Source organism: Rhamphochromis longiceps, linkage group LG7, assembly GCF_057381845.1.
Source record: "Rhamphochromis longiceps isolate RC_006_pf linkage group LG7, R_longiceps_female_GT1.1, whole genome shotgun sequence".
NCBI classification, from domain to species: Eukaryota; Metazoa; Chordata; class Actinopteri; order Cichliformes; family Cichlidae; genus Rhamphochromis; species Rhamphochromis longiceps.
Window position 1 is genome coordinate 9,865,730 of NC_140563.1, and position 24,769 is coordinate 9,890,498.

Here is a 24,769-nt window from a genome sequence, read left to right on the forward strand (position 1 = left end):
TGTACTCTTGCCTACAAAAATTGTTCTTTATAACTATGTGTACAACATAGTTTCTAACTAACTGGGGGTAAATGAAAAGTATGTATTTATATTAGGAGGTAATTATGCTTGACATTTAACCACCTAACCTCAGAACTGATTAGCACATTTAGACTTCAACCTATTCTACTATTGAGACAGGTGATAAGCAGGTAAAGAAATGAACCTTTGACCAATGCAATTAGTACATCCAGTCATTGTGATGTTTTTCCAGATATGGTTTGATGCAGTCGATTTCTGTAGGGTAGGTACTGTACTTCTCCAACAATGTCATAGCCCAATGTGATTTTAAAACTGTAACACTAAAGAAGGGAATATCTTTTGGAAGAATGGTATTCAATCCTTTTAGTAGAGTTACGGGTTTTGAGAACTGAAGTGGCCCAATGCCTTAAAACCACACACTGTTTTCTTTACTGTAAATTTTTAGTTTGTACTGCACCTAGAAAGTGATTTGAGCTACTGAAGACACCACCTGGTGGCAGAAGCCATGTAGCTCACTCCCAGTATTATCATTACAGTTATGCTTTACTATCAGCACAAGACCCTAGAAATGATTAATCCAGTGTAATATAAGTATGACATAAAAACAAAACAGTACTGAAATTTACAGAAGGATATAGGTAAATTATTGGTAAATTATATCTGTTAACCACAAGGGCCTCTTGTGGTAAGGAAATAAAGAAAATCAACAACATATCAGTTGTTTTGGATTTGTGCTGTCATGGTTGGTAACCGCAATCCTCATATGCTCCCTTTAGGCTTTCTGCAGGAAGCACCACCTCAATAAAACAGCTATTGTGGGAAGTTAAAGTAAATAGTAAGCATATGCAGGAAACTCAGTAATGGTGGAAACAAACATCAGACAGAAATGGTACTTCACAAAAAGAAGCTGAATTTTACTTTTATATCAGCTTATTTAAATTTAGATATTATTCCTACATTGAAACCTCCTGGACGATAGGTGGCGCACGTGACGAATGCCCTTCTGTTCTTTTTCAAAGATGGCTGCTTCCACATGTAAACATGCGACTTAGTCCCGTGGCTAACGACGTCCAAGTTAAACAGTTCTGTGGCGTGTATTCATGCCTCTGATAAACGTGTTATCGAGAACTTAGACATTAGCTTCCTGTAGTGGATTTGTATTAAACTGCATTTCACTTTTTGAGTTGGTGCACACGCCGTAAAGTTAGCAGTTAGCCATGGCGGCGCACACCGTATTTGTTGGTTCTCTACCAGATTCAGCTTCTAATGAGCGACTCGAAGAAATATTCTCAGAAATTGGTCCGGTAAAGAAATGCTTCGTGGTCAGAGATAAAGGTACTGTCGTGTATTCGAAAGAACCATACAATAATAATGGAAAAAGTCGTACGAAAGTAGAATTAAATTAAAATTGCAAACATAAACATATTTATGTACATAACAGATATTGGTGGTGTCTATTTATTTTTCAACCAGAGACAGAAAAATGTCGAGGGTTTGGTTTTGTCACATATTCCATGGAGGAAGATGCACAACGAGCCTTAAAAGAAATTAAAGAATACGACGGGCAGAAGCTGTCCCTGACAGTCGCCAAGAGTAAAATCAAAGACAAAGACAAAAACAAGAAAGGTTCGTATGAAGACATGTTCCAAAACGGGCAATTAGGAGAGTCCTGTGTCTCCATGGTAACCTTGCACTTATGTCATTTAGCACCTACAGAGGCAGTCACTGCTCCAAAGGAGAATCAGCAGAAAGGCTCCAAGAAAAAGCTACTGAAAGCAAGACTTATTATAAGGAATCTCAGCTTTAAGGTACAGTATGTTTCATGATTACTAAATGTAACAGCTCAGAGCACACTGACAGAAACCTTTGCTAACACACACCATGTGTTACAGTGCACAGAGGATCATTTGAAAGAAGTATTTGCAAAGTTTGGGACGGTTATTGAGGTCAAAATCCCCCTCAAACCTGGTAAATACATATGTTTCTTAGCAGATGTATACATAAGTGAGCATGTTGAAGTATTGCCAGACTTTGGAGTGGATTGATTCGTTATGAGGTTGATTTTTATGCTTTTTCATAGATGGAAAGATGCGTGGATTTGCATTTGTCCTGTTTAAAAAAGTGCCAGAGGCATCAAAAGCACTTAATGCTATGAACTTGAAGGAGATAAAAGGTAAATGAGTGAGACCGTTGAGTTGTGTGCTTAAAAAAAGCTCATTATGACTTGTTACATTGTTACTTTGACATTTCTTTTTTTTTTTAAATGTTGGCATTTAATCTCCAGGCCGACCTGTAGCAATTGACTGGGCTGTACCAAAGGACAAGTTTGTTACTACACAGCAGTCCTCAAATTCAGGTAGTTAAATGACAAAAATACTTTGTGTGCTCTAGTTCCAGAAGATATAAAGCTTGTTGTCATTAACACAATTTTTTTTTCTTCATAGCCAGTACAAATCCAGAAGAAGCAAATGCTAACACTGACAGTGACATGGATGATGAGGATGAAGAAAAGAAGAAAGCTCCACCTGAGAAGAAAAAGTATGAACCTCAAACATGCATTCCTCTGTTTATATGCCATGAGTGTTAAAAGGTGATTGACTACACTGGTTATTTTTGCTCCACATCTGTCCACAGTGTCAGTTCAGAATCAGCTGTGAAGCATACAGAGGAATTCGAATCAGGTGATGAAGATGGGAGTGAACAAAGCAGTGAAGTGAGTGATTCTGATGATGAAAAAGATGAGGAGGAAGAGGATGATGATGATGGGGAAGAGGAGGGTGATGATGTTGATGAGGATGGAGAAAGCCTTGATTCAGATCATGATGATGGCAGTATGGATGAAGAGGATGAAGAAGATAAATTAGGTATGGATAGTATAAATAACATATTTAATATTTCCTTTCCTTTGAAGTTGTTTTCATACATTCTGTATTTGGCTTTTATCCGTAGCTGAGAAAAAGACCTCGAAAAAACAGCTTCCTTCAGATGTGAAAGAGGGCAGAACGGTTTTCATCAGGTCAGTGATTTTTCCTCCTACTCAGTCCTGAGCCAGGTTTGGTTTATTTTTCAGTTTATTTTACTGAGACCCGTTTCTTTTGTTTTTTTAAACACCTACATTTAAACCAATTTAGGAACCTGTCATTTGACACGGAGGAAGAAGACTTAGAGGAAGTTCTCCTTCAGTTTGGAGAACTTAACTACATAAAGCTTGTTCTCCACCCAGATACAGAACATTCAAAAGGTCAGTTGACAGTCCTTGAAAGTCCTTAAGTGAAACACTTGTGTCTATTAGCTGTTTGGAGAGAACCAGTTCACTTACTCTTCTGTGTTATTGTTGGCAGGTTGTGCCTTTGCTCAGTTTAAGACTAAAGAGGCTGCAGATAAATGCATAGCTGCATCACAGGAGGAGGCAGAGGTAATATATAATCAAGTGTAATGTACATGATGTTTGACTTATTGTGCAATCACACGCTGTTTAGATGGAGCCACTTCTTGGGAATTTGGCCTTTTAATGTTGATGTTTTTAAATTGGAATGTGGAAACAGCATGGGCAGAATTGGCACAACACATTGATAGCTCTGAGTGGCCAATGTATATCTATGTATTTTTATTCAACATATTAACTGATAGTAACTACTAATAAATAATTTTTCTAATAATTTTTTGTCAAGCTACATGGAGGGTAATTTAAAGGTTATTAGTTTGAAGCAAAATATTTTTACTAATCTGTCACTTGTCCAATTGATGTTTGAACACTGTTATTACAAATTTCTTGTGTATTCACCCTTTTATAGCGTCACTCGAGTCTCTTTTGTGTAATAACCCTTGTTGTAGACAAGCCTTGCAAACATTTGTATGTTTGATGCAGGATGGTGGTATCCGTATACATGGCAGAAAGCTGATGATTGTTGCAGCAGTGAGCAGAGAAGATGCCGTGAAGCTGAAGGTCGATAAAAAGAAGGTCGAAACGGGCACGAGGAACCTGTACCTGGCCAGAGAGGGATGTGAGTAATCATTTATCTTATGTGCAGCTATATGCTATGTGGCCACTTCATTAGTTAGACTTTGCTAGTACCAGGTTGGACCTCCTTTTGCCTTTGGAACTGCTTTAATTCTTCATAGCACAGATTCAACAAAGTGCTGGAAACATTTCTCAGAAATTTTGTTTCATATTGACATGATAGCATCACGCCGTTATGCAGATTTGTCAGTTTCACATCCATGATGGGAATCTCCTGTTCCACCACATCCCAAAGGTGCTAGAGCAGCAGTTTGTGAAACATACAGACTAGCCCATCTGGCTCTAACAACCATGCCTCATTCAAATCACTGAAACCACATTTCTGATGCACCTGAAGTGTAGGTTTTAGCAGCAGGTTTGAATTTTGGTCCAGGTTGTTTTTGGTGCCTAGTGCAGCACGGTGGTTAGCACTGTTGTCTCACAGCAAGACGGACCTGGATTCAAAATCAGCGCCTGGCCGGGGCCAAAGACACGCACTGAATGGTGGTGAGGTTAACTGGTCATTGAGTGTGAATGCTTCTGTCTTGCTGTGTCAAAGTGCCCATAAACCCTTCGCAGTGGTCGCTTTACTTACTGCCGCGGTGTCATCACCTAGATGCAGTCATTTATACCTGCAGTTAAGGTGCAAGAAGCTGCTGCAGTGTTCTCCTAAACGATGGGTGTTGCCACTCAGTTATAAGTCAAAACAGGAAATCAAGGGTTCTTTCCACAAACTCAAATCAAATCACTTTTTATTGTCACATCACATGTGCAGGTACAAACTCTGAAGTTTTCAAACAGTTGCAGCATCTCCCTCTGTGTGTCAGTATGTCTCTGAGCTTGTGTGCAGGATCATTAAAGTGGAGGTAAAAATTGGCACAATTGTACAGTTATGTCTTCAACCCAGCTGCGACAATTGTGGTGCAGCACACAAAGTTACAAAAAAACAAGAGGTCTGGCGACCTGTACCATGCACCCCGCCTCTCGCCTTATGGTAGCTGGGAGGCCCCACCCCTGGAATAGAATAGAATAGAGAATAGAATGCCTTTATTGTCACTATACAGTTGTACAGTGAGATACAGAGCATCTTCTACTCAGTGTAAACATGCTGGGGGGGGTGTACAGTTCTGCAGCGCTATGTACATATGGACAGTATTAACATAGGGAAAAACATATATATATATATATATAATGTACAATATACAAGCCGTAAGTAATATGTAATAAATAGTGTTATGTATATACAGTTGAGTTGTTGCACATAGAATTGGTATTGCACAGTGGTGGTCCATAGAGGAAGTGGGAAGTGGGGGGCTGTGTTATCTGTGCATGTGTGAGTTCAGGGTGGTTATCGCTTTGGGGAAGAAACTGTTTTTGAGTCTGTGGGTTTTTGTGTTGATGCACCTGTAGCGCTTCCCTGAGGGAAGCAGGCTGAACATGTTGAAGCCAGGGTGGGAGCTGTCCTTGATAATGTTTGCTGCTCTGGTGAGGCAGCGGGAGGAATAAATGTCCATCAGGGAGGGGAGAGGGCAGCCGATGATCTTTTGTGCTGTCTTGACCACACCCTGAAGCCTCACTCTATCTGCTTTGGTGCAGCTGCCGTACCATACTGTGATGCAGTAGGTTAGCAGGCTCTCAATGGACGAGCGGTAGAAGGTCAGCAGCAGGTTGGAGTTCAGCTTGTACTTCCTGAGGACTCTCAGGAAGTGCAGCCGCTGTTGGGCCTTCTTGATGACTGCTGAGATGTTTCCTGTCCAGGAGATGTCAGCAGAGATGAGGACACCAAGGAACCGGAAAGTGTGGACCCTCTCCACACACTCCCCATTGATGTAGAGGAGGGCCAAGTCGGTGCTGTGTCTCCTGAAGTCAACAATGAGCTCTTTGGTTTTCTTAGTGTTCAGTGCCAGGTTGTTTTCTGAACACCATGCTGCCAGCTTCAGGACTTCCTCTCTGTACTCTGCCTCGTCTCCCTTCGAGATGAGTCCGACTACCGTGGTGTCATCAGCAAACTTGATGATGAGAGTGTTGTTGTGGGTCGAACTGCTGGATAAGCAAAAAGAGAATGGATAGATGGATATTCTTGATTGATGAACTGTGTTGTCGAACTATTGTTTTGAAGCTACAGCGAAAGACATCATCACAGTGTTTTCTTCAGCTTGTTATCTTTCCTGTGGGACAGCCCAAAGGAGGCTTTAGAGGGCATGAAAGGAATTTGCACTGGCTCCATGTAGCTAAATTGCTTTTGAATGTTATTGTCTTTCACCTCAACTTTCAGTGATTCGTCCAGGAACCAAAGCTGCTGAGGGTGTACCTGAGACAGACATGGTCAAAAGAACCAGAGTAAGTACATTTTTGATAAACAGTTCCACTCGCAGGATGATTTCTGTTGTATAATAATGAATCTTTCACTTGCTCTTTCTAATTGCTTCCATTTTGAGTCATTATTTGCTGTTGCCTTTTTTTGTTTCTTAGTTTGAAGAAATAAAGAGGACCAAGCTTCGGGACATAAACGTGTTTGTGTCAAAGACTCGCCTGTGTGTGCACAACCTGCCGAAGTCAGTGGACAGCAAAAAACTCAAATCACTCTGCCTTCAAGCTGTGAAAGGAGTAAAGGGAGTTCGCATCACAGAGGTGAGACTACACCATTGGGCTTGACGTAGATTGTTATTTTGTCACAGTTTTGTAAGGAAAAAAAATTTTGTGCCCAGCAGGGGGTGTTGTGGTAATTTCTTTTCTCATGCGTGTGTGAAACCAACTGTTTCTCTTTTTAGTGCCGGGTCATCTATGACAAGAAGCCCGAGAAGGGTCAAGTGATGGGACAATCGTTAGGCTATGGCTTTGTTCAGTTCCAGGATCACGAACATGCTCTCGCCACGCTTCGCTACCTTAACAACAACCCTTACATCTTTGGCTCACAAAAGGTACAGAAGTGCCAAAATCAGTGGCAGAGGGTTTGAGAAGCGGCACTATTTTAGCCTATTTTCCTCTTTGCATTGTGGTTAATTTTTTCATTTTATGCACCAAATTCTGTTTTCATATTTCTTTTCCTGGCCCACAAGCAGTCTCAGATTAGTCAGGCATAAGTGTTTTTTGTGTCATTTTGCAGAGACCCATTGTTGAGTTCTCCCTGGAGGATTTAAGAAAACTCAAAATAAAAGAAATGCGGCAACAGAAAAGCAAGGTACGTTTGTACTGATCTGCGTGTTAGTTGCAGCTTAAAGTATCTTTGGAAATTCTAAAAACAAGAAGAGAGCTTTTTAATAGGAAGTAAGCGTGTGTTTATTTTTGCAGGAGTTTTTAAAATATCAGGCTAACAAAGGAGGAGTGAAACCCAAGTCCCAAACAGCCGGAGATGGAAAAGGACCAGGGAAAGGTGGGAATAAAGCACAATCCTCACTGAAGAAAATGGCAGAGGAAAAAAGTAAGAAAAGATTATTTTTGTTATCATTTAGTATATTTGATCACTGGATATGACGGTTTATTAGAGGGGCGTGTCACGAGTATCACAGCTTTTGGTGCGTGATTGAAAACAGCTGCTCTGATACATAAATGTGCTTTCTTATATTTAATACTTTTAATACTGTCAAGTTTACTTTTTATTTTTTTCTTCTTTAAATACTCCATCTGTGCATTTTTCTATATTTATCAGGTGTCCCTGAAGGCCAGAAACAAGACCAACACTTTTCAGGCTTCCAGACCACACCTGAGGTTGAACACGTAGATTTGCAGAATGGGAAGAAACGAAAGAAAGTGCTGCCTTTGCCTTCCCATCAGGGACCAAAGATCAGGTGTTGTTTTTTACTACTTTAAGTAGTTGCCTGTCTTTTCCTCACCGGTCACTTTGTACTTCTGAAAACAAAGGCTATAACACAAATATTTTAGGTGTATGTGCCCAATTTCACAAATTAAAAACTAGAAGGACATACTGACCGTCACTCCACAATGGGAACTTTCATCCTTTGCAGATCGCGTGACAAGAGAAAGCAGCAGAAAGCCCCCCCGCCTAAGAAAGCCAAGCCTGGATCAACCAGGAAGGAGCGACCGAAGCGACAGATTGAGAAGCCCACACAGCCCAGAAACCAGGTTTGCAAATTTGGTGTTACATTTGTTTATTTGTAATCTTGAGTAATAGTCACAAAACATTGTAGAGTAAATAGCACCTACGGATTGATGGCAGAATACTTAAAGTAGTCATTCTTAATTTTAAAACACCAAAGCCGTAGGTATTTAGGCCATTTTACTGCACTTTTTACACTTAAAAAGTTCTTAAACCTGAAGAAATTTGAAGGTAGAGAAGACGCTTAACTCAAAATGTGTTTCTTGCAGTGTATTTAGTAGAGCTGATGCGAGTGAAAATTTGTAAACAAAAAAAAGAAATTCTACAGTTTAAGGACAGTGGGGACATTATAGCAATGTGTCCGAAAGCCACATGACGTCACGTGTATACGACACAAACAACACAACAAAGGAATGTTGTCGAGGGGATGATATACTTGCTGCTCCGTCTATGCCCTTTTGTCAGACTCGGGCTAATGGTGTTGGTTTTGTGTAGGTCTTTCTCTTGTTGCTGGGTTTGAAAAATTACAGTTTTGATGTTTGTGAAGGAGTCGCTCTAATTAGTCATCAAGTAGTGGTGCAACGGATCACAGTTGATCCGTAATTCGAACCGATCCCACTCCAAGGTTCTGTGTGCGTGAGTATGTGTATGGTGCGCGTGGTGGGTCTGTCAAGAGATAGTTATGGCCAGCGCTAGCGGTCCAAGCTAAAGCTATTACAAAAGCTATTGGGGTGTTTAGCTGCAGACTGGAGGCCGTATTCCTTTGTGCAAAACAAGGGGTGATGAATGTGCTTGAGCCACGCTATGATATCCACTTTAGTGGCAAGATCGTTCCAAGCCAAAGTTATGGCTGAACTGTCCCAGGCATCTTCTGTTGCCCTAACTACTACAAATGGATGGATCTCCAGGGCAACGGAAAGCTACGTGACAGCTCATTATATCACAGCGGAGTGCGAGATAATGAGCGGTATGTATTATTGTAGGGTCTACCTTACAATATAAAGCGCCTTGAGGCAATTGTTTTTGTGATTTGGCGCTTTATAAATAAAATTGAATTGAATTGAGTGGTAGATACAAAGCCCTATACTGCCATATAGTGAACCATAATTTTTTTTTAATAATTGCGTGGAATGAGTCTTGAGTTGAATGTTTTTAATAGGCAAAAAATACTTCAGTGAGTAAATAAGCAAATGTTAAATTTTTGTCTTTTTTCTTTTTTTGCTGATCTGAAAATTGATCCGATCCGTGACGTAAAACCGTGATCCGAACCGTGAGATTTTTGATCCGTTGCACCACTATCATCAAATGATGCCATTGACTGGCCAATCGGTGGCATGTGGTCTGTTGAGGTCAGATTTTCAGATGGACTCAGCTTTGAACACAAGCGAGCGGGTACCAAAAAAGTACCTGGCACCAGGTACTGCTACCATAAAAACTGAGTTGAACAGAATGGAGTAGGTACTAGTGGAAAAGGGCTAATGGAGAGTGGAAAGAGGTGTATGAAGTTGCAATGCTCAGTGCATTATGGGAAGCACCCCAACAGCCTTGGCTGGTTGGACTGTAAGGGAGGATTCAGGGTCACCTGATTCTGCCCTAACTATATGCTTTATCAAAAAGGAAAGTTTTAAGCCTAATTTAAGAGTAGAGAGCGCGTCTGTCTCCTGAATCCAAACTGGGAGCTGCTTTCCATTTTACTTTGAAATACTCTTGGAACCTCCAGTAAGCAAAGTGCCTATTGAGATGGTGCAGCACTATAAGGTCCTTATTATTCAAGACCTTGTATGTGAGAAGAAGGACTTTAAATGTGATTGATTCAGTGAATTTAACAGAGAGCCAATGAAGAGAAGCCAGTATGGGAGAAGTACAGTGGGGCAAAAAAGTATTTAGTCAGCCACCGATTGTGCAAGTTCCCCCACTTAAAATGATGACAGAGGTCAGTAATTTGCACCAGAGGTACACTTCAACTGTGAGAGACAGAATGTGAAAAAAAAATCCATGAATCCACATGGTAGGATTTGTAAAGAATTTATTCGTAAATCAGGGTGGAAAATAAGTATTTGGTCAATAACAAAAATACAACTCAATACTTTGTAACATAACCTTTGTTGGCAATAACAGAGGTCAAACGTTTACTATAGGTCTTTACCAGGTTTGCACACACAGTAGCTGGTATTTTGGCCCATTCCTCCATGCAGATCTTCTCGAGAGCAGTGATGTTTTGGGGCTGTCGCCGAGCAACACGGACTTTCAACTCCCGCCACAGATTTTCTATGGGGTTGAGGTCTGGAGACTGGCTAGGCCACTCCAGGACTTTCAAATGCTTCTTACAGAGCCACTCCTTTGTTGCCCGGGCGGTGTGTTTTGGATCATTGTCATGTTGGAAGACCCAGCCTCGTTTCATCTTCAAAGTTCTCACTGATGGAAGGAGGTTTTGGCTCAAACTCTCACGATACATGGCCCCATTCATTCTGTCCTTAACACGGATCAGTCGTCCTGTCCCCTTGGCAGAAAAACAGCCCCATAGCATGATGTTTCCACCCCCATGCTTCACAGTAGGTATGGTGTTCTTGGGATGCAACTCAGTATTCTTCTTCCTCCAAACACGACGAGTTGACTTTATACCAAAAAGTTCTACTTTGGTTTCATCTGACCACATGACATTCTCCCAATCCTCTGCTGTATCATCCATGTGCTCTCTGGCAAACTTCAGACGGGCCTGGACATGCACTGGCTTCAGCAGAGGAACACGTCTGGCACTGCGGGATTTGATTTCCTGCCGTTGTAGTGTGTTACTGATGGTGACCTTTGTTACTTTGGTCCCAGCTCTCTGCAGGTCATTCACCAGGTCCCCCCGTGTGGTTCTGGGATCTTTGCTCACCGTTCTCATGATCATTTTGACCCCACGGGATGAGATCTTGCGTGGAGCCCCAGATCGAGGGAGATTATCAGTGGTCTTGTATGTCTTCCATTTTCTGATGATTGCTCCCACAGTTGATTTTTTTCACACCAAGCTGCTTGCCTATTGTAGATTCACTCTTCCCAGTCTGGTGCACGTCTACAATACTTTTCCTGGTGTCCTTCGAAAGCTCTTTGGTCTTGGCCATGGCGGAGTTTGGAGTCTGACTGTTTGAGGCTGTGGACAGGTGTCTTTTATACAGATGATGAGTTCAAACAGGTGCCATTCATACAGGTAACGAGTGGGGGACAGAAAAGCTTCTTACAGAAGACGTTACAGGTCTGTGAGAGCCAGAGATTTTCCTTGTTTGAGGTGACCAAATACTTATTTTCCACCCTAATTTATGAATAAATTCTTTACAAATCCTACCATGTGAATTCATGGATTTTTTTCTTTCACATTCTGTCTCTCACAGTTGAAGTGTACCTCTGGTGCAAATTACTGACCTCTGTCATCATTTTAAGTGGGGGAACTTGCACAATCGGTGGCTGACTAAATACTTTTTTGCCCCACTGTATGCTCTCTTTTTCTTGTTCCTGTCCAAATGCAGCATTGATCGACTGAAGGCATATCTGGGACATTTTTAGGACATTCTGATAAGGAATTACAGTAGTCCTGCCACGTTTTTCATTTCACTCTGAGACAGGATGTTTCTAATTTTAGAGATATTGCACAAAAATTGCAATAAACCTGAAATGCACTACATAAATGTTATAAATTGATTTGCATGTCATTGTGTGCAACTCGCATTAACTCAGCCAGATTACAATGAGTCAGTCAATTAAATTCTCCTCATCTCAACTATGTGTACAAAGCAACTGGTAACGCACATAATGTCTAGAAATCTTGCAGTGCACACAACATCCCCTTGCTCAACATCCCCTTGCTCATGTACTGGTCCGTCTTACGTTTTTCAGTGATATAAAATGATTCAGAGAAGTCTTGGGAGTGAGTGCTGTGGCCAGATGTCAGTCTAATAGAAAATGTGTGGAGGGAATTTTAAGTTTCGATTTGAAAAGCGGCAGCCAGGAAATCTGAAGGGTTTAGAGAGTTTCTGTAAAGAGGTGTGGGCTAAGATGCCTCCAAAAATGTGTAGAAACTTAGAGACCAACAAGAAATGTCTTATGGCTTTCATTACGAACAAGGATTTCTCTACCAAGTACTTATTCATGTTTTGCTTGGAGATCTAATACTTGATTCACTTGATTCATAGTCTTTTTTTGGTGGATTTTTGGTTGATATTCTGTCTCTCTCTCTCTCTGCATTACTGCAAATTGTGCAAACACATGAATGTCAGGGAGCTAATATCACTGTCAGTTAAAAGAAAGATTAAAACATCAAAATTTAAAATGATGTAAGTGACAAAGTGTTAACGATCGGTATTTGCAAGAAATCAAACTTTTCCTCTACCTTCGTCTTTGTGTTGGTTAATGTTGATAGAAGCTTACTGTTTCATGTATTCATTTTTGTCAGTACAGTCTCTGATAACAGCTTGCATTGCAGTATTTTTATATTTATTTTTATATAATATTATTTTGGAAAATTACAGAAAAGGTCCTGACAGCTGAATACCCAGTTTTCTGTGATTATAAAGCAGCAAGATTCTGTTCATTTGTACAGTGTATGTGTAAAATAAATTTCTGTTGAACATAATTGAAAAAAACAAACAAATTTTCTTTGGTGTATATGAATGGCTGTGGTGGAGGTCTTAATCAGTAGGATAATAATACAGTTAAAGATCCAAAAATTTATGTCCTCCTTCACATTTTCTAAAGACGTCTAGTGGGGCAGATTGGAGTCTTTGCTTGGCTGATTACGGCCCCGTGTTATGTTTGATATCCCTGACTTGGAGTAGTCACACTATATAAGTGTTACTAACTGTTAGTTAGTACACTGCAGTTACATTACTCATGCGGTCTGTCAGCAGTACTCCTAAACTGTTTTTTTTTTTGTTGTTTATAAAATAATAAGCTGCTTGTTTTATTGTCCTGTAACACCACATGACATGTTGTTTTGTGTCTTTTCAGAAGGTTAAAACGGATAAGAAGCATTTCAAGCAAAAGCACGGAGACCGCTTTGAGAGCCTGGTGGAGCAGTACAAGAAGAAACTGATGGGCAACAGTGGCGCCAGCATCAAAAGAAGTAAATGGTTCGATAGTTAACTGTGCGTTTTTGTGTACATGTGAGAATGTGTGTGTGTCTGTGTGTGTGTGTATGTCAGGTTAAGTTCCGAAAAACAGGAACTCTATATTTGGCATTCTGTGTGAGGTTTGAGAGTACAACAGATTTTCCTAGAAGTTGGTTTTGTGTCAAACTGAAAGTAAACTGTACAGCTTGATGCCCACATGCCGAACCTCATTCATTCTGTCTGTTTGTTTACTCTTTTAACCAGCGAAGTAAACCTATGTAAGGATACATTTTTGTACATGTACCTGGATTTTAAGGAGAAAATAAAGCGTTGTATTTTGTTGCGACTCACATTTGTCTTGTTGAAAGATTTATTAGTGTCTTACGATGGTTTTCCTTACGCTCGCTTTTCTCGTGTTAGTTTTTATCAGCAGTTAATCATAAGCCGATAGCTCTGGGAAAACACTTCCCACTCATGTCCCCTGACTGTACAAGTGTAGCAAGAGATGAACACCCACGATGAAATTATACATTAACCTGCTGTACGTGCCTTTTTCACTTCATCCTGATTATTCTGATTTCATCTTAAATCCACTAGACAAAAGTGAGAGAACTTCACACAACACCAAAAATCAGTTTGTTAAAAAATGTATTGATATTTTATTGCAACAAAAATAGTGCCAGCTGCACAGCAAAATAACGTGTCATCCGTGGATATAAATAGACATTTTTGGAAGATGTGATATTGCACTGAAGTAAAGTTTCTCCTCCCCAATTCTTCCAGCTCTCATGCAAACATCATGTGGCTTTCTTGGCAAGTTTCAGGATGGTTGTCAGGAATTTCCAAGGATGACATATCCTCCAGTTTTAATGCTACACTGCTGAGTCAGCTTGATGACTGGCTTAATGGGAAACACATTCTTCACTCAGAGCTCTTTGTTGACACAACAGCAGTGTCATAGTACAAACCTTGTAAACAGCTGATTTACTTTTGTGTCATTTAAAATTTCTCCTGAAACATTTGTGTTGCTGTGGTAAAAAACCCCATTATTTTACAAAATACATATCTTCTAATTACCATATATAAATAAATACACAGTGTATATAAATAAGTGCCTGTTCAATAATAATTTCAGTTCAAAACATTATCAAGTTTTCAACGTGGACAACTCAGAATGTTAAGTCAGGCATCGCTGATGGAGACTTTACAAATGTTGTCCAACAATCAGGGCGATAGCTTGGAAATACTGGTCCTGATGTACATCCTTCAGCAAGTCTCCAGCTGATCCAGGTTCTTCAGCAGCCGATTTAGAAACTCCTTTACTCTCATGAGTGCCTCGATGCCCACGGTGTGAATGAATTCTTTGTGGCTCTGTAGCTCTTGCAGTGGCCCTGGTACTTCAGGCTTTGGTTGCTGTTGGCTGCAGTGCCTCTGCCTCCACGGATCAATGTAGCCTGTCAGTGAAGAGATGTCGTACTTGATCTGGGAGACCCCGTTAAAGGTGTCCGAGATCAGGCTGTTGTAACCATTCAAGACCGTCACTATGGAGGAAGTTCCATCCAAATCATCAGTAGGTGGGTTGAGAGTCCAGTTAACTGGGACCTTTAATTGGGAGGCGAACGCATTAGGGTTAATACCACATCGACTCTTTCAAACACTAAAAATTCTGTCTTTGTACACAGAACTATAGCTACCTGTATGTCTTTGTCCAGCCTAACCAGCAGCTGTTCAGCCATCCACTTCACTTTTGATTTCATTGTCACTACTTCCACTGGCAAAGGAGCTGCTGTGCCCATGCTTAAAGCTTGAAACAGAGAAAACAGGAGCACCAGACCGTAGTCCATAGCGTTGTGTATTTCCACTGTTGTAAAGAACAAAGAAAGAAGATGGTGTTCCTAGGAGAGGAATGGAAAATTAAACGATTAGAGATAAAGAATCCTTTTCTTTCTTTCAATTTCACTATATCATCTCACTAAAAACAAAACTGGATGAGTTCCTATCTATATCTAATCACATTACAGATGTTTGTACACATGCTTCCTGCCAGTAATTTACTCAGCCACTTTGGTGCAAATATTTGTGATAGAGACACCTGTGAATTTCTGTCTGTATAACAGGTACAAAGATCACTGATTTTGGCTCCCACAATTAGTCTCTCCAGTTTTCCAAAATGTTACCAAAATTCCCTGAGAACAGTAAAAGAAAGTACAAGTTTCCTTTACACAACTTCAAACTTTAACTTCAGTTAAAACACATGTAACTAATAAGCAAGAATTTCTCTATAAAAACTTTTGTCGCTGACATCCTTCACTACACATTTTAAATTGAATATAATCAGAAAGCTGCACTCATGAATGGAGAAACCACAAGTCTGATAGTTGACACAGACTTAGAAACAAAGACATTCGCCCCTGTGAGATTAAGGTGAATGAGCCGTGCAAAGAGGAGCAGAGAGTTGACCTTACCTCGGTTTGGTGTCTGCGAGTATGCCACTGTCAGGCTCCATCAGGACATCTTATATTGCAGAGCTGTTGACTCATCTCTTACTCACCTCTCTCTCCGACCCCCCATTCCCCCCGCATCCGCCCCCTCAGTTACCTCTCCTTATCATGCCCCCAAATCTGCTGGTGGTACTGCATCAGACAGGGAGAAGTTGATGATGACACATTCATCATTTAGAGAAAAGTCTATGAGTTGCTTTGAGTGATAATGAAGTAATTTTATTACTTTCTTACCTCTTGGAGACATTCGTCATTTTTTTGTCGAACATGTGTATATCCTTACATATATGCAGACTTTAAGGTATCGCAGCGCCCAAGGTGCAAAGAAACTTTTTACTGCTTGATTCACTGCATATGTCATATCCTGCACTGACACAGTGTAATTTTATGACATTGCGTCATATGAGAAATTCCACTTTTGAATTTACCAATAAGCAAGAATATAACTGAAAATAATAAAATCACACGTTTTAAATGGAAAAGTGAGGCAACAGAGTGGATTTTCCTTGTGAACTTGTTTGATAACTTCAGAAATGACTTAGAATGTAACCAGATCACTGTGTGATTAAGCAGTAAGATCCAAAATAATAAATAAAACCAAACACTGCAACTTGAATAAGCTGTTCAATGCACCTTGGTTCATGTTTATGTGAACGTTATAATCTTTAAAGCCACTAAAGCAGTGTGGCGATCGCAGAATATTCGAGGTAGCAATTATGCTGGAATGTATTTAGTGTGACTGACAGTCTGTAGCAGCTTTCAGCAATTACACTTTCATCCATCAAATTACAATTCAGATCTTCAACGCACACCTCCGGCAGAGCTTCAACAGCATTCCGAGGGAGTCTGGGGACATTGAGTCCGAATGGACCATGTTCAGCGCCTCCATTGCCGAAGCTGCTGCATTGAGCTGCGGCCGCAAGGTGGTTGGTGCCTGCCGCGGTGGTAATCCCTGAACCAAATGGTGGACACCAGAGGTGAAGGGAGCCACCAGGCTGAAGAAGGAGTCCTATCGGGCTTGGTTAGCCTGTGGGACTCCGGAGGCAGCCGACAGGTATCGACAGGCCAAGCGGAATGCGGCTCGGGCAGTGGCTGAAGCAAAAACTCGGGTGTGGGAGGAGTTCGGAGAGGCCATGGAAAAAGACTTCCGGACTGCCTCGAAGAGATTCTGGCAAACCGTCAGGCGTCTCAGGAGGGGAAAGCGGTGCTCTACCTGCACTGTGTATAGTGCTGGCGGAGCGCTACTGACGTCGACTGAGAAAATTGTCAGGCGGTGGAAGGAATACTTCGAGGACCTCCTTAATCCCACTGACACGTCTTCCGAGGAGGAACCAGAGTCTGGGGATGAGGGGAATGACCCGCCAATTTCCGGGGGCGAGGTCACTGAGGCAGTTAAACAACTCCTTGGTGGCAGAGCCCCTGGTGTTGATGAGGTCCGCCCCGAGTTCCTGAAGGCTCTGGACGTTGTAGGGCTGTCCTGGTTGACACGCCTCTGCAATGTTGCGTGGAGATCAGGGGCAGTACCTGTGGACTGGCAGACCGGGGTGGTGGTCCTCATCTTTAAGAAGGGGGACCGGAGGGTGTGTTCCAACTACAGGGGGATCACACTCCTCAGCCTCCCTGGGAAAGTCTATGCCAGGGTGCTGGAAAGGAGAGTTCGTCCGCTAGTCGAACCTCGGATACAGGAGGAACAATGCGGTTTTCGTCCTGGTCGCGGAACACTGGACCAGCTCTTTATCCTCTCCAGGATACTTGAGGGTGCATGGGAGTTTCCCCAACCAGTCTACATGTGTTTTGTGGACTTGGAGAAGGCATTCGACCGTGTCCCTCGGGGTGTCCTGTGGGAGGTGTTGCGGGAGTATGGGGCGTCTGGCCCATTGCTACGGGCCATTCGATCCCTATACAACCGTTGCAAGAGCTTGGTTCGCATTGCCGGCAATAAGTCGGACTCGTTCCCGGTGGGTGATGGGCTCCACCAGGCTGCCCTTTGTCTCCGGTTCTGTTCATAATTTTTATGGACAGGATTTCTAGGCGCAGCCAAGTGGCGGAGGGCTTTCGCTTTGGTGGCCTCAGAATCTCATCTCTGATTTTTGCAGATGATGTGGTTCTGTTGGCTTCATCGGATGAGGGCCTCCAGCTTGCACTGGAACGGTTCGCAGCCGAGTGTGAAGCGGGAATGAGGATCAGCACCTCCAAATCTGAGGCCATGGTTCTCAGCCGGAAAAGGGTGGAGTGCCCACTCCGGGTCGGGGATGAGTTCCTGCCCCAAGTGGAGGAGTTCAAGTATCTCGGGGTCTTGTTCGCGAGTGATGGGAGAAGGGAGCCAGAGATCGACAGACGGATTGGGGCTGCAGCTGCAGTAATGCAGACGCTGCACCGATCCGTCGTGGTGAAGAGGGAGCTGAGTGTAAAAGCGAAGCTCTCAATTTACCGGTCGATCTACGTCCCTACCCTCACCTATGGCCACGAGCTGTGGGTAGTGACCGAAAGAACGAGATCGCGGATACAAGCGGCAGAAATGAGCTTCCTCCGAAGGGTGGCTGGCCTCTCCCTTAGAGATAGGGTGAGAAGTTTGGCCATCCGGGAGGGGCTCAGAGTAGAGCCGCTGCTGCTCCACATCGAAAGGAGCCAGCTGAGGTGGTTCGGGCATCTGACAAGGATGCCCCCTGGGCGCCTCCTGGGTGAGGTGTTCCAGGCATGTCCCACCGGGAGGAGGCCCCGGGGCAGACCCAGGACACGCTGGAGAGATTATATCTCTCGGCTGGCCTGGGAACGCCTTGGTATTCCCCCGGATAAGCTGGAGGAGGTGGCTGGGGAGAGGGAGGTCTGGGCCTCTTTGCTTAGGCTGCTGCCCCCGCGACCCGGCCCCGGATAAAGCGGATGAAGATGGATGGATGGATGGAAATTACAATTTACAGTTACATTATTTTTGGTGCCAGATTTCCACAAAAGTTTCTGTTTAATGTGAAATATACGAGTTCATGTGGGCGGCAACTTAATTATCAGCATCTCCTTTTCTCAGCACTTTAGATGTCGCGCTCAAACACAGTTATGTCCATGTTTCTCAAAGTCAGTGCTCTTCTTGGAAAAATGTTTTAAAGGCCCCTTTCCCCTAAAAAGAGTTATTTTTAGAAACAGATGTTAAGGAGGGGAGATGGTGTGCAGAGCATGTTTCGTTTCTCTGAAACAAAAATGAAAAGAGAAAAAGGGTCAGAGAGTCCAAGAACCATCGTGTGTTTGATCCATAGGGAAAAACACAGGGGCATGATGGTAATTGTGCTTTTCTCTAAAGGTAACTTACAGTAAAACCATCTTATGCTCATGAGGTCTCATAAAGAGATTAAAATCAATGCCAAATTTGGGGTCAAATAAACAGATACGTAAAAGAATGTGAAAATTGATGGAAAAAAAAAAGGGGGGGGGGGGGGGGGGGAGGACGTATTTCTGGGAAAGACAACAAATGTGTGACATTGTCCTGCTTTTTCAACGGGAACAGCGTATTATGAAAGACTAGAAGGAATGATATGAACTATCTAACTGCCAAGTGGTAACAGTTACCGAGCAGGTTTCTGCTTGGTAAGTAAAAAAAAAGTTTCTCTAACATCTGTTGTGAATTAAAGCTTTTAAATTATGAGTTTTGTCTGCCAGTATGTGAACTCTCTGTATACAGGAAACAAAATAAATTGCAAGTTTGGAAACAAATGCGTCTGTCGCACTGTTATCTTTATATCAATCTTGTTACTCAGAGTGGTTATGGTTTTTCTCAATTGCAAACAAATTCTCCTAAAAAGGATGACTCAAAGAAATTGTTTATTTAGTCCACAGTTTGTGCATTTATTATTTCCAAATAGCAAAGATGCATATTTGAGCTTTTGTGACTGTATTAACCCCCCCCCCCCAAAAAAAAGAAATAAAATAAATGAAAAATAGATGCAGTTGTGTGTCTGTCGTCGGGACAAGAGTTGCCTCCTGAGCTATGACAGAGGGACGCCGCAGGCCTTCATTAATAATTCATGATGCCTCTGTATCGCATCACTTATGGGAGAATATGAGTCACAGTCTTCAGAGAAAGTGAGCGCCCGCCTTTTACACATGTACACGTGTAGTAATACTGCAGGTAGCATATACATTTAAGGTTAGGGAAAGCAAAACTACTGACCTGTCCTAGTAGCTCTGCCTCAGCACAGTGTCAAATTACTTTTCCAGATGCTAGATGAAAACCAGGAATTCCTCTCAGCAGGAAATTGCCTGGATGACTCATAGGAATGACGGGAATTCAAATTCATTGATCCTGCATGTGCTGCCATTCAGAACAATGGGCTGTTTTTACCCCCAAGTGTTTGAGGGATGCTCAGACCATCAAACTTGTTTGAAAAGATCTGAATCAGCATTTATTTTGTTGTGTAACTTCAGAGCATTACAGATTTCTGCAGAAAATGAGGCAAAGCGAGCAAGATCTTCAAGAGAATAACAAGTTTGGGAAGGATAGCACCAAGTGCTGTTTTACACTACTTCCAGCACTGCAAATAAAATTAGAAGTGACCTATTGTAAAGCGAATTCAGGCAGACTATAAGTGGTGACAGGTTATGCAATGCCCAAAAAGATTTTAGGGTTTGTCGGTAACTGATGCTCTTTCCCATCAGCCTATTATCAAGAGGCTTTATATTTTTGTGCTTGTTAAATAAAACATGTGTAGTGTAGTGTGTGCAGTGTTAAGGTTTCAGTCAAGTTACTGCAACCGAGTTTTACTCCTGTTTTGTCCTGTTTTCTGTAGAGTACAAATGTATTTATCATTACACACTCAAAGTTGAATTAATCTAGTTGCTTTGTGATCTGATTGTTTACTCAAATCTATTTCTAAAGGAAAATCTAAAGGAATGCTAAATGTGTCACATTATTTTGTAGCATCCTCTTGTGCCATGGGATACTTTGCTACAAATAATTCATGCTCATATACAGGTCTAAAAGTCTTACACCTACAATCAGGCTGTGCTGCACACCACAGACACACACACTAAGGTCTTAGTTAATAAGTTTGTATAAAAACATGAAACTCTGATTACTGATGTTTTGAGTACTCACACATTGATCCAGACTACAGTGTTGTTCGATTCACAATTAAAACCACATGTTGTGGTATTGCTCAAGCCTTCCTGTCCAAAGAGAAAAAAAGCAGCTGCTTGAACCTCTCTACTGGAAATGCAAGTTGATTAAAACTAAAATATACACAATCTAAGAAAAAAGGTTTATTTTGTTTCCATAGCTGCAACGCCTGCAATTATGGAATTACAAGTTTATAGGCAACATGCTCCATCCAGCCATGTGTGTGTTCATCCACTGCCACATTATTGGCCTCATCTTAGACAACTTGTCTTACAGTGTGAATTTCACAACGGGCAAAAGTTAAAAGAACACACGTCCTCTTTTTATTTACAGTTCAAACTGTATAAACAAAAGGTAGAATAAAGTAGAATGTGGTGTTTACACTGCATGATCTTTGAGAGCTGATTATTCAGTAAATTTTAAGGATATTACTTGATTCAAAATCACTAAAAGTGAAACACTTGCCATTTATGTAATTTGTTTAATTTTTTATGAAGCTTATTTCTAACAAACATTTCAAAACAACAAATACTGACAAAAGTGCTGAACAGCTGTTAGAAAGTTACAGATAACTATATTGTGGAGTCTGTCATTTCATTTTTTAACACTGAAATCATGTTAAGAATGGATCTCTTGTTGGCCAGTACTGGTAGGAAGTATCATGTGCATGTTTTTAATGACTTTATGTGATGTGGAGCTATACATCAAGAAGTGTCTCCCATTTCAAATGTTTCTCTGATAGAGTGATTGGAACAGATGCTTCATTGTCACAAAAAACATTCATGAAGTTTGGTTCTTTAATGACTTTATTATGGGTTAACAGAAAAAAGTGATCACATCTGCTGGGTCAGAAATATACATACAGCAGTGCTAATATTTGGTTACATGTCCCTTAGCCATTTTCACTTCAATTAGGCGCTTTTGGTAGCCATCCACAAGCTTCTGGCAAGCTTCTTGCCTCTTGACAGAATTGGTGCAGTTCAGTTAAATTTGATGGCTTTCTGACATGGACTTGTTTCTTCAGCATTGTCCACATGTTTTCAATGGGGTTTAAGTCAGGACTTTGGGAAGGCCATTCTAAAACCTTTATTCTAGCCTGACTTAGCCATTCCTTTACCACTTTTGATGTGTGTTTGGGGTCATTGTCCTGTTGGAACACCCAACTGCGCCCAAGACCCAACCTGTGTGCTGATGACTTTAGGTTATGTTGAAGAATGTGAAGGTAATCCTCCTTCTTCATTGTCCCATTTACTTCCTGTAAAGCACCAGTTCCATTGGCAGCAAAACAGCCCCACAGCATAATACTCCCACCACCATACTTGATTGTATGCATGGTGTTCTTGGGGTTAAAGGCCTCACCTTTTCTCCTCCAAACATATTGCTGGGCATTGTGGCCAAAAAGCTCGATTTTTGTTTCGTCTGACCACAGAACTTTCCTCCAGAAGGTTTTATCTTTGTCCATGTGATCAGCAGCAAACTTCAATCGAGCCTTAAGGTGCCGCTTTTGGAGCAAGGGCTTCCTTCTTGCACGGCAGCCTCTCAGTCCATGGAGATGCAAAACACGTTTGACTGTGGACAATGACACCTGTGTTCCAGCAGCTTCAAATTCTTGGCAGATCTGCTTTTTGGTGATTCTTGGTTGACTCTTCACCCTCCTGACCAATTTTCTCTCAGCAGCAGGTGATAGCTTGCGTTTTCTTCCTGATCTTGGCAGTGATGAAACAGTGCCATGCACTTTATACTTACAAACAATTGTTTGCACTGTTGCTCTTGGGACATGCAGCTGCTTTGAAATGGCCCCAAGTGACTTTCCTGACTTGTTCAAGTCAATAATTCGCTTTTTCAGATCCACGCTGAGCTCCTTTGACTTTCCCATTGTAGCATTTGTGGGCGTTTGTATCCAATGAGCCCTATTTAACTGGCCTAAGAGAAGTCACCAGCTGTCGTCACTCATAATCACTCACAAGCAGTTAAGAGGCCATGCTATGAAGCTCAGTTCACTGACAACTTTCTAAGTCACCAAAATTGCTAATTCATGTTGCCGTATGATTATTTTTGACCCAGAAAATGTGATCACCTTTTTCTGTTAACCCATAATAAAGTCATTAAAGAACCAAACTTCATGAATGTTTTTTGTGACAAAGAAGTATTTGTTTGAATCACTCTATCAGAGAAAAATCTGAGTTCTAGGAATAACGGGACGCTTGGTAGAGCCATTATATTATATTCTTTACAAGCGTATGTAAACTTTTGACCACAACTGTAAGTCCTAAAAATGAATGATTCAATGTTTGCTGAGTTAAAAAAAAATCAAAATCAACAAAGGCAAACAATACATTTTTGACACTTTTCTTTTACACATACATGGTTGAAAAGGAAAAACCTAAGCAGGGATTTGGGCGCAGTCTCATGTTGTTTAGGGTTCATTAAAAAATAAATAAAGAAAAGAATCCTGCAATCGCTCTGAGAGTTTTTCTTGTGGATATTCCTGTTACAAAACTGTTCATCCATCGCCAGAATTTGGTCTTCTCCACAGACAAATGAGATACAGATGACCGCTATTCAGATGGTCACAACATGAGGATTCAAAACAAGGGAAAATGGTGTGTTCTTTTTAACATGACTTATCTACAGTTCAGACTTCAGTTTCTCAAGAAGCAGCTGCCAGATTTCTCCCGGAATATTAAAAACACAACCACATCACACAGTTGCCGTAGATTTGTTTGGCTGCACGTCTATGATGAGAATCTTCCTCTCCACCACATCTAGTGCTCTATTGGATCGCGATCTGGTAACTTTAGAGGCCATTTGGATGCAGTGAACTCACTGTCATGTTTAAGAAACCAGTCTGAGATGGTTTTAGCTTTGTGACATGGTGTGTCATGCTGCAGGAAACAAATGGACAGGGTCAGCAACAATACACAGGTAGGCTGTGACATTTAAATGATCCTCAAATGGTACTAGGGGCACAAAGTGTGGCAATAAAATATCCCCCCACACTGTTACACCTCCACCACCAACCTGAACTGATGATGCAAGGCAGGATGGATCCATCCTTTCAGTGTATTTACAACAAATTTGGGTCTTATTGTGTAGCAGCAGAACTAGAAACTCATCAGAACCTTTTTCTGTTGTTGAATTTTAATAACCTTGTGTGACAACCTTGTATCCTCACTTTCATTTTTTAGCTAAAGGAAGTGGCATCAGGTGTGGTCGTCTGCTGCTGTGACATATCTACTTCAAGGTTTGATGTATTATACTTTCCGAGATGTTCTTCTGCGGACTTTGGTTGTAGCAAGTGGCCATTTGACTTACTGCTGCCTTCCTATAAGCTCAAAGCAATCTAGTGAATTGTCCTTTGACTTCTGGCATCAACATTTATATATTCTATGTTCCATATATTGCACATTTTCCCTTAATCAGACCGTTCTCAGTAAAGAGATAGTTGTATAGGAAAATCCTAGTAGATCAACAGTTTCTGAAATACTCCAGCCCACCAGGTACCAACAACCATACCATGCCTTTTTGCCCCCATTCTGATGCTTGGCTTGACATCCTGGAGGTTTTCTTGACTGTGTCTGGATGAAAAAAAAATGCTTTGAATTCCTGCCAGGTGATTGGTTGATTAGATATTTTCAGTACAACTAGTTTAATAGGTGTTCCTAATGAAGTGGCAGATGGAAATGGAAATTTCTGGTTTCTGCCGCCGACATTAACAGATTGAGTTTAGCCAATTTTATTTTATTTTATTTATTTATTTATTTTTTTGCCTGTCCCTTTTGGTTCTTTAGCCGTCAGAATTGTTGTCTGAAGACCAACAAGGACACCCAATGGATTTATTTTGCCAAATGGATCATCGTGGCATTGCCGTATTGGTCCATTTGATCGACCTTTGTTTTTATTATTTATTTTATTTTATTTTCAGTTGTTACAGATGGGACAGACATGAGTGAGGAATAGGAAAGGGAGAAAGGAAGAGGAAGGAAAAGAAAAACAGAAGGG

At 41.4% G+C, this 24,769-nt stretch overlaps 2 protein-coding genes across 2 annotated transcripts; one reads left to right on the plus strand and one right to left on the minus strand.

Annotated features, from left to right (window-relative positions):
* Positions 1-1,018: 1,018 nt before the first annotated feature.
* On the plus strand, positions 1,019-13,489 carry rbm28 (RNA binding motif protein 28). Its single transcript, XM_085412057.1, has 20 exons — positions 1,019-1,356; positions 1,495-1,647; positions 1,729-1,829; positions 1,914-1,989; positions 2,102-2,194; positions 2,306-2,377; positions 2,466-2,559; positions 2,656-2,885; positions 2,971-3,037; positions 3,153-3,262; positions 3,363-3,436; positions 3,890-4,025; positions 6,297-6,361; positions 6,494-6,652; positions 6,793-6,942; positions 7,128-7,202; positions 7,313-7,442; positions 7,671-7,809; positions 7,987-8,104; positions 13,062-13,489. Exons 1-20 carry the CDS (start codon positions 1,239-1,241, stop codon positions 13,194-13,196), a joined length of 2,295 nt encoding a protein of 764 aa, XP_085268183.1. The 5' UTR covers positions 1,019-1,238; the 3' UTR covers positions 13,197-13,489.
* Positions 13,331-15,021, minus strand: lepa (leptin a). The gene is made up of 2 exons (XM_085412058.1): positions 14,857-15,021; positions 13,331-14,764 (listed from the first exon to the last, which is right to left on the minus strand). Exons 1-2 carry the CDS (start codon positions 15,004-15,006, stop codon positions 14,429-14,431), a joined length of 486 nt encoding a protein of 161 aa, XP_085268184.1. The 5' UTR covers positions 15,007-15,021; the 3' UTR covers positions 13,331-14,428.
* Between the last annotated feature and the right edge of the window lie 9,748 nt (positions 15,022-24,769).

Excerpts from the sequence above, each read along its gene's own strand:
- lepa (XM_085412058.1), bottom strand. The coding sequence starts at position 15,006 with ATGGACTACGGTCTGGTGCTCCTGTTTTCTCTGTTTCAAGCTTTAAGC. Across the intron at positions 14,765-14,856 it reads GGCTGGACAAAGACATACAG|GTCCCAGTTAACTGGACTCT; the intron begins GTAGCTATAGTT and ends TCCCAATTAAAG.
- rbm28 (XM_085412057.1), top strand. The coding sequence starts at position 1,239 with ATGGCGGCGCACACCGTATTTGTTGGTTCTCTACCAGATTCAGCTTCT. Across the intron at positions 1,830-1,913 it reads TAAGGAATCTCAGCTTTAAG|TGCACAGAGGATCATTTGAA; the intron begins GTACAGTATGTT and ends CATGTGTTACAG. Across the intron at positions 2,560-2,655 it reads GCTCCACCTGAGAAGAAAAA|TGTCAGTTCAGAATCAGCTG; the intron begins GTATGAACCTCA and ends ATCTGTCCACAG.